The 9237-nt window shown below is 50.7% G+C and overlaps 1 protein-coding gene across 2 annotated transcripts; it reads left to right on the top strand.

Annotated features, from left to right (window-relative positions):
- The first annotated feature begins 13 nt into the window (after positions 1–13).
- On the top strand, positions 14–3169 carry LOC116786395 (ribonuclease CL2-like). Of its 2 annotated transcripts, none has more exons than XM_032686942.1 (2): positions 14–125; positions 2640–3169. In XM_032686942.1, the coding sequence occupies exon 2, from the start codon at positions 2646–2648 to the stop codon at positions 3075–3077; it is 432 nt and encodes a 143-aa protein (XP_032542833.1). In that variant the 5' UTR covers positions 14–125; positions 2640–2645; the 3' UTR covers positions 3078–3169. The 2 variants fall into 2 exon arrangements, with proteins under 2 accessions (XP_032542833.1, XP_032542832.1); XM_032686941.1 differs by lacking the exon at positions 14–125 and adding an exon at positions 2094–2224 and having other exon boundaries at positions 2635–3169.
- The last annotated feature ends 6068 nt before the right edge of the window (positions 3170–9237 follow it).

The raw sequence follows: 9237 nt of genomic DNA on the forward strand, positions 1-9237 counted from the left end.
TGAGCGCCCCCTCCCGGCACAGCTGCGCCCTGCGCCCTGCGGAGCGCCCGCACCGCGACCCGGAGATCGGGCACCCGAGGGCCACGGAGACCAGGCTCGCTGCGCCGGCTCTGCCCGGGCGAAAGGTAGGTGCCGTCGGGTAAAAAGTTGCATCTTTTTTACAGTAAAGTTTACCTGAACCCGCCTATTTAATACATATTCTCCGCCTGCCTACGCATCAGTTACGTTTCCTTCCTGATGCCTTCAAGCTGAATTATCTGTCCCCCAGGCTGAGTCTTCTGGCCTTTTGTAAACGTAACTGGTGTCGTTGGATAACTTGTACAGTAGAAGTTGCTTAAGAAAGAAAAGAGCTTTTGTGTTTTAAGCGTTGTGTAAGATTACGTCATACAAATAAATATGCATTAGGTAGGCAGTTCATGTAAACTTTATTGTACAAAAGATGTAACTTTTTACCCCATGGTGTGCTTGATATGTGGAAACCTTCATCTAGCACCCTGCCCAGAAAGCACAGAAAGCAGTGTCTCCTTTCTAAACTAGTCTCTGTGTCTGTGTTTAGAAAGCTCCCAAAATTGGCAACATTCCCATGCCATGGGGTGCCGGAGGGACAACCAGAAGTTCCTGGTCTAGGCTTCCCCAAGTGCCTCACCTGATGGCTCCTCTTGCCACAGGGCAGCAGGAGGCTCCAATCAGCCCATCTGGGATGGTGGGCAGGGATGAGAGAGGGAGATGCAGTGCCCAGGACAGCACCAGGCAGTCGGGACTCCCTGGGACAAAAATGGACCACAGGCTGTGGTTCATGAATAGACATCACAGCGACCTTTGGGAAGGATACACCTGAAGGTCTGCCGGGTAGAAAAGGCTCCAACATAGGTACCTGTGCCATGCCAGCTGGAGTCAGCCCATTGCCAGACATCCAGGCTTGTTCCTCTTCCTGCAGACACCATCCCTTTTCCACCTACACCAGGACAGCGGAAAGCAGAGGGTGTCTGGAGGGTTCTGATGAGAGTCCCCATCCTCCTTCCATGCCCAGCAGGAGCAGGGTATTGTCAGCATCTGAGAGTCAGCAAGGGGGCTGTGCTGACCTTCCCTGTCTGCAAGGTTTTGGCCTGGTGCCTGAGCTGTTCCCGCTGCAGGGGCTGTGCACTTTTGAGGAGGATTTCTTGAGAGGCTGTAGAAATGCCACCAGAGCCCAGGGCAGGACCCTCTGCACTTTCATTGTGGCGAGTCTTGGAACTGTGACAGCTATTTTGGGGAAGGTGGTGCCGAGGACCAAGTGTACCCAAGGCTGAAAGACATGGTGGGCCTGGGACAGACAAGGGGCAGCTCAAAAGTGCATCTCTCAGCCGCCCATGGTTCTAGAACTGAGGCCCATTCCTTGTCCTCCTTGAATCACTGGTGGGCTCAGAGTTGGCTGTTCATGTGGGAGAAGGGCAGCTGAGGGCTCCTGTGCACGTTCTCCCATTTGCCACTTCCCATCACAGTCTCTATCGTGTCTCTGAAGAGGACGATGGAGACCACTTGCACCCAGTGGTGACAGCCTCTCCCCCTGAACGGGACATGCTTTCCATGGCAGTCCATCAGGATGGTCAAGGGAAAGGGATGGGTCTTTGATAGGCTCGGACTGGCTTCTGGTTCTTTGCTGTTCTCTGCCTCAGTGGAGTGGCTGGGAGCATATGAGGTAGCAGTGAGGCAAAATGCACTTCCCAGGGGTATGAACTTGCCTGCAAGGGGACACAAGGAAAAGGGATGCATAGCTCCTGAAGCACTGCAGGACAGCCGTGGATGTGCCATGTGTTTCAAGAGGAGCAGGAACATCAGTCAGGTCCCCTTGAGGTGATGCTGACATTCTGTCCCCACCAGGGAACTAGTTATCTTGCCCTGCCACCCAAAGAGGCCCAGGTGTCCTGCCTCTCATGGGACAGGTGGCCAAGCCAGGATGCATGATCCAAGGCAACATGGGCAGGGGACACCAAGGGGATGTGTGCAGACAGTCACGTGGTTTGTTAATGACTACCTAATGACCTTGGGGGGAGCCAAGAGGGTGAGTGGGGCCTCCTGGATACCTGTCTCTTCCCAGACATCCACTGGACCTTGCTCTTTACTCTTCTGCCCCTCCTCCTGGATCCTTGCCCATTGGGCCCAGCTGGGACCAGTATAAAAGATGTGCAGAGGAGTGGGAGGGATCCCGGAGACCTTGAGGCCATAAGGGAAACTGAGGCGCGCACACACAGGTGGGGGTGAGGGATGTGTAAGGGAATGTCTGTGGGAGGGGGCTGTGAAGAACCCAAGCATCCGATGGGAGAGGGAGGCTGTGTATGGCATCTGGGCACTGGGGCAGGGACGCCATCCATAGGGGACCCAGGCGGCTGAGGAGCAGGTAGCGGGTGTTCTCTAGGGGACTGAAGCTTCTGGGGAGTGCATAACTCAGGTGTCTGTGGGGTATTCTATAGGGTGTCCAGGCATCCAGGTGAGACACACATGGCCCATTTGTCCAGCGGTGGGTCCCCATGCATTTAGAGGGGATTTGCAAGGGACCCAGGTGTTTGGGAGGGGGAGTTTGTAGAGAAATCAAGCATCCAGGGTGGGGTTTCCAACTGGGGGCCCAGAAGTCCAGATGACCCTAACCCTGCTTTCCACAGGTGTCCATGGCAGGCTGGGTGCTATGCATGACCCTGGTGCTGGCGGCACTGGCAGGGGTGGAGGGCGAGAGCCGCTACGAGAAGTTCCTGCGGCAGCACGTGGACTACCCACGGACATCCACGCTCGCGGCGCACCGCTACTGCGAGACCATGCTGGCACGCCGGCAGGTGACGGCCCAGGGGAGGCCCTGCAAGCCCTCCAACACCTTCGTGCACGCGCCGGCCCAGGATCTGGTGGCTGCCTGCTCCCGGGAACCTGATGCCTCAGGGTTCCAGAGCACCCCCACAGCCATGGGCATAACAGCCTGCCGCCTGCGGGGGGGGGACACCCGGCCCCCCTGTGCCTACCGCGCCCGGCAGGTCCAGCACCACGTGCGGGTCGCCTGCCGGGACGGGCTGCCCGTGCACCTTGCCGGCACCTACGCGCCCCCGCAGTGAGGCTGGACGTGTGGGGGCTGTAGGTGGGGATACGGATTCTCCCTCCCACTGGAGGCTCCATTAATGCCTGAAATAAAGGAGGTGTCACAGGCCTGGGCTCCAGCATCAGCTTCTGGGGGAATCCTGTGATCTTACCCCTCTCTGGTGGCCCCTAAGCCCCTTGGGTGCCCTCAATCCTGTCCAAGGTGGATCTAGCCACCCATGTGCCTTATAAACCCCTTTTCCCAGCATCATGGATGTCCCATGGACCCCTAGGGTGTCTGACCTTTCCTGTGCCCTCTCATCTTTTCTTAGTCGCTCCACAACTCCTATGGGTGCCCCATAACCATCCCCACTCCCCCAGCCCAGAGTCCCCCTGATCTCTTGGATGTGCACCCAGCTCTCTCCCTCAGTATCCTCACCCTTCAGATATCACATTGCTTTTCTGGATGCCCCATACCTCCCTCAGGGTCCCACAACATCCCATGTGCCTCATAACCCCCTGGGTACCCCCAGCTTCCCCTGTATCTGTCCCATAAACCATCAGGTGCCCCACAGTCCCCTCTCCCACATGCCTGACCCCATCTGTGGCTGAAGCTGCTTCTGGGCCCCCTTGGCACCCCTATGGGACTGAGTCCTAGCTCGGGCCATACACAGCTCTGGATTATCACCCCACACACTGAACACACACAATACACATGAAACATGCACTGTGCACACAACATACAACCACACTCACAACACAAAACATAGAACACTCACACCCCTGCTCCTACACCTAGCACACATACACACAGTATGCACACGCTACACATACACACATACACAAGTATTTTCTTGGGTTTGGATGGGATTTCATGCATTTCAGCTTGCGTTCATCACCTTTTGTCCTTCATTCCTCCCCGTCAGTACTTACCAGTACACCTATAATCTCCCCCTGCCTGAGCCTTCTCTTCTCCAGGCTGAACAGTCTCTGCTCTCAGCCTCTCCTCCGATCAGAGATGGTCCAGTCCCTTCATCATCATCAACCCCTTGCTGGACTCTTCCCAGCATGTCCATGTCCCTTGTGTACTCCTGACATCCAGGTGCTGTGCTGCTGCAAAAAGGCAGCCCAGATGCACCCAAAAATTGTAGCTGAGGAGGAAAAGAAGTGCAGCGAATGGACTTCCTGATCCTTTTTTCATTGCTCCCTCTCCAAGATAGCTCTTGCTCATGTGCCTTGAGTAACTCAGCTGTTCTTTTTCTGGAATTCAGCAGAAAGGCACTTTGAGGGCCCTCCATGGACTGGCGAGCTCCAACTCTCAATGCTGCCTGCCCCAGTGAGAAGAGCACTACTTCCTGTGCACTGGAGAGGAATTGGGGTATTTCAAGGGCATTTGGGTATTCCTGGCCCAGCAACTTCCAGCACTCACTTCTCCACCCTGTGTTTTAATAAATCATTGCGTTTATTACTTAATTCCTTTCTCATTTAGGTACTTTCATGTCCTGCATATCACAGCCAAATGTAAAGTTGCAAGGTTTGTGGTTGATTCTGCCTTGTAAAACCACAGGGAGACACAAACTATCATTTCTGCTTTGTGAGTGAGAGTTAAGCGGCTTTCCTAAGGTCACAGAAAAAGTCAGAGACAGGAGCTCAGTTCAGACTTCCTCAACCTGATTTAATAGCCTCCCTTCCCATTTATGTGCTTTTTATCTGAAGAAAAGGCAAAGGCGCAACCAGAAATGTTTCCAGAACAGTGCTGTATGCCACCAGAGTAGTAGCCCAAAGATTGTATCTGAGTGGTATCTGCTCGAATTTTATGCCCAGAGTTTGCTGTGACAGTGGTCAGCCTGCTCGTGTCACCCACTGTATTGTCAAACAATTAATTCCTTTGCCAGGAACTGGCTGTTGCTTGTTTAGCACATGGAAATCAAGCAAATAATGCTGACACAAAGCATGCTTTACTTCACTATGGCTCATATGCTTCCAGTGTCCAGCATTTGATGGTATAAAATGAGAGGCATGAGCAGTGTGTTAATATTTGCAGTGCTACTGTGGAAATCTGTTTCTGCTTCTTGAAAAGCAAGGGCATTTTTGCAGAACCATAGCAGGGAATTGCTTAAGCAGGCCTTAAAAAATATTTACTCAGCAAAGTCAATACCAGACTCCATGGATTTGGCAGAGTGAAACCAGGCTGTTGCTGCATGCCATGCATGCCAAAATTGACATGGAAAAAGCTTCTCTCCAGTGTTATCACCTGCTCTTAAAATATACCCTGCACAAATACAGCAAAATAAAACTGGTTTCTATGCAGGATTTGCTCTAATAATTTTTTCCATAGAGTTTTGATGTTCTGCCTTCTTATAACAAAATAATTCATCCAAGCTATGTGGTAAGCTTTCTAACATCATGACAGCTTGAAAAGCTCAGTTAAGAGTGGAAGCACTCGTATAAGTCAGACTTGATATACCTTTAAAATCAAAATCTCTTTAATAAGCGGTGACTTCTCTAACTTTAAGCATTAATTTTTTTCTTTTAAATGAAAAACACTAAATCTTTTGAAGCAGTCATCAAAGGAAGGAGAAAACTTTACGTTTTCTCCCCCTCCAATGTTTTTAGTTCCAGAAGGAAATACTAGGTATTCCTCTTTGTATTCACACTGTTTATACGCTCAAAATAAAGCAGGTATCAACTGAGATTTAAAACATCCATTCTTTTTCCATTTGAATTTGTCTGTTTTTTCATAGCTGTATCTCACTGAGAAGATCCAAATCATGTAGACTGATTTTCTTGAGATTTTTGGTCTGTTTAGCATGAAATACTGCTGGTGGTATTATGGGAGCAACATGAATGTGCTTCACATCACCCTAGAGATGACTATTGAAATCACTTTCCAAGTCTGGCTCAAAAGAGGACCTTTTACTTTCTCATATGGCACATTTTTGAATGAATGTGCAATTTGAACAATTTAACCACAATGACTAATTTCTACCATCACAAGTATTTCTATGGGTCTTTTTAAAAAAATTATTTATTTACTTGAAGAATGATGGGTTGGAGAGACTAGAGCTATTCCTTTATCTCTAGTAAATGAAAAGGCTCTGGAGCTTGGTTTGAGTGGTGGGGCTGATGGGCTCACCCTCCCCTGTCACTGAGAAGTGGCAGAACCCATCCTCACTTTCCTGTGACCGGGGGTTTAAATGCTGGCATGTTCCCACCACTACCCTATAACACATGAGGCCAGAGCTGGAAAAAAGCTACTGCTTTCTGTGAAGGTATGAACGGAGAGGAAGCAAAGAGGAAGGACCAAGCCTCCAGGAGTACGTGGGAATTTTACTCAGCGTTGCATCCCAACATGCCATGTGTGGCAGCTCAAAGAGGATCTTATCTCACTCTTGATGTCTTCAAAGTATGTGATAATGGCCCAGGTGGCTGACAGAGCAAATAACCAACCCCAGCTTTTTCCACCTACACACAAACCTTGGGACAGAGGTTCTTGAAGGAGTCAACACTGACAAATACAAAAAACATATCCTCCTTCCAGCAGATACCTCTGTTTCCTTGGTTCAGCTATGTTTTTTCTGAGATCCTGCCACATATAAGGAGGAGCCAGAGCAGCCCTTGGCTCAGTCCTTTCTCCAGGCATTGGAGGCAGTTGAGGAAGGTGTTCGATGTGTACCACAGACCTGCTTGTCCTTCTCCCTGCAGCCCCATACCGACTGGTGGCCTTCCCTTTTGCTGCTCTCTTCCACCATCTCTGTGCTTCAGGACACCTCTCTCTGACTGTCCGGGACATGGTCATCACTCCTGCTGCTCCACCAAGGGCAATTCATGTCTGTGGTGCTTCCTGGGGGCTCTCCTGGCCAGAGGTGCAGAGGGACACATGGTAGCAAGCCCCTGCTGACTCGGATAGGGACATTTGTACGGTTTAGATGTGAGTTGTCCCCAGTTCCCCCTCTCTGGGGGGGCAGATCAAGATCATTAAGGACAAAACAGCCAAACCAGACACTCTGGGTTGTGAAAGATGGGCTTAGGGGTGTACCAGAATGAACACATAGGCAAGGGGAGCAGGGCAGGAAGTGGGGACAGTCTCTGTTGTGACTAGGATGGGGGCCAGACAGGGCCAGCAACATCTGCCCCAATCCTGCCCATATTGCTGCTTGCAGCCATAGTGGCCCTAGTGATCACTCAGGCCCATAAGAGACCAGGAGGCAGACTACAGGAGGACAGTGGAGGTGCAGGACCCAGACTAAGCCCCAGCATAAACACCCTGGCAGGAGTTTCAAGCCCCATTTTCCCCTGCTTTGGATTTCTTGCAACAGCATCCTTTCCCTCTCCTATGGCCTTGCTCTTTTGCTGCTGCTTGCTAAGAAGCCAAAGCAGAACTGAGCCTGTCCTAGGGTAACTTGTGTGGCTGGTGGGACATGTCCCTGCACATGTGAGCGTGCAGGGTGAGAAGTGCTATTGGCAAAGCAGTCACATATAACACACCTCTGGAGAACAAGGTTGGCTTTTACTCCTGGGATATCCCCCAGCTTTGAGGAGTGCTGTGAAGCAGGTAGGCTGGGTCACCAGACCACTGGGCAAGAGGGCTTCTAGCAGCACTGCCTGCCCAGTGCTTGTCTTGGGTCTCAGCCTCATCTTGTGTAGGAAACACAACCTCCCCACCAAACTCACCTGCACTACAAATACACCAGTCAGCAGCTATGCCCAGCTCCTGGGAATCTGTTCTCCACGGGGATAGCAGGCACTGGCAGAGAGCTCTCTTGCAATCTTTCTTGTGTCCACTGGGAACCTGGTCAGAGGGAAAGGGGCTGCCAGGCTGCCTTGAGGGCAGCAGAAATCTTAATGCTTTTCTCCAGTTCTCCAGTTCAAGCACTGAGCCTAGGACCCAAAACCTAGGACTGTTCAGGCTGGAGAAGCATGAGCTATCATAGGGGAAAGTATCAGGATAACCTGGAGATAAGAATTTCTGTTTACATGAGAGCAAGAAGCCACCCACCCAATCTTAAAATAATACAGCTGAAAAAGCTACAAAACTATTGTTAGCCTCTAGTCTTCCGGGAATGCTGCTGCAAGGTGCCAGGACCAACACCAGAAACAGTCTCAAGTGCCCAAACTCAAGGGAAAGAGTTTTGATCAGGTTAACATCCCATGCTGTGCAGGCCCTGTGCTAATACCTGTAAAAGTGTTTGTCATCAAATTGAAACTTGGCATTCAAAACGGATCCAGTCTTGTTTTATGTGGGCTGGTTGAATGTTTGGCTATTTCTTGAGTCCCGCTGAGTACCCAGCCTCAAGCTTTGCAAGACACTTGCCTTGCATATTATTTCCCTGTTGCCAGTACAGCTTGAATTTGCCATGGCCAGGCCCTTTCTCCTTCAGTGCTGTCCTGCAGAACTGCTGCCAACCTCCTCCCTACATCCACGTTTAGAAACTGAGTCATCTCTTCATCTAATCTCAGAAAAACATGCAGGGCTCCTTCAAACACGTTCTCCAGCTGTTTCACCACTCTGCTGACCCATGTGAGACCATATTCAGCAAGTCAAAGCCAGACTTTCCAGTGATGTGTTCAGGATGATCTGTTGGACAGTGGTTCCCAAGCCAGAAAGCTCCTGCCACATATGCTGGAGGGAAGTGGACCCAAGAGTCAGATGCAAGAAAGTCAGTGTATTAAAAAATCCCTGGCAGCCACAATTGGAGCCATCCCACATTCTTCCAGCAGGCAGGGACATGCACAGCCTCTTCCCTAAGGGAATCAGGGGAAATTCATTGCAAATGGGTGCCCAGCCAAGGAACCCTCCCATCAGAAGCAATCATAGCCAAACAGATTAAAAACAAAAAAAATCCAGGTGAGAAGCCTGGAAAAGATTCACAGAAAGTGTATGAAGTGTCAAAAAAACCTAGGTAATTAAATTTTCCCATAAGAGTAGGCTGGGTCTGGAGGTGAATCAAGGCTGAAGGAAGGCACTCATTAATTTCTCTCTGAGTTGGGAGCGGGTAACTCAGCTAGTGACATCCTGTCTCAGCTAGGCAGATACTGGGCTCTCTCCATGTGTCCCAAATCTACTCCTTCTCCAAGGGCTGCAGAACTGGTGCCAGGAGCGGGGCAGCTCATCTCTGCCTCGTGTTGGGGTGGAAGAGTAAAAGAAGCCCACAACCTTTTGGAAAATTGTTTTTCTCTGAGCAGCACGGTCTCTAC

The sequence above is a fragment of the Chiroxiphia lanceolata genome, chromosome 4, assembly GCF_009829145.1.
Source record: "Chiroxiphia lanceolata isolate bChiLan1 chromosome 4, bChiLan1.pri, whole genome shotgun sequence".
Classification (NCBI taxonomy): Eukaryota; Metazoa; Chordata; class Aves; order Passeriformes; family Pipridae; genus Chiroxiphia; species Chiroxiphia lanceolata.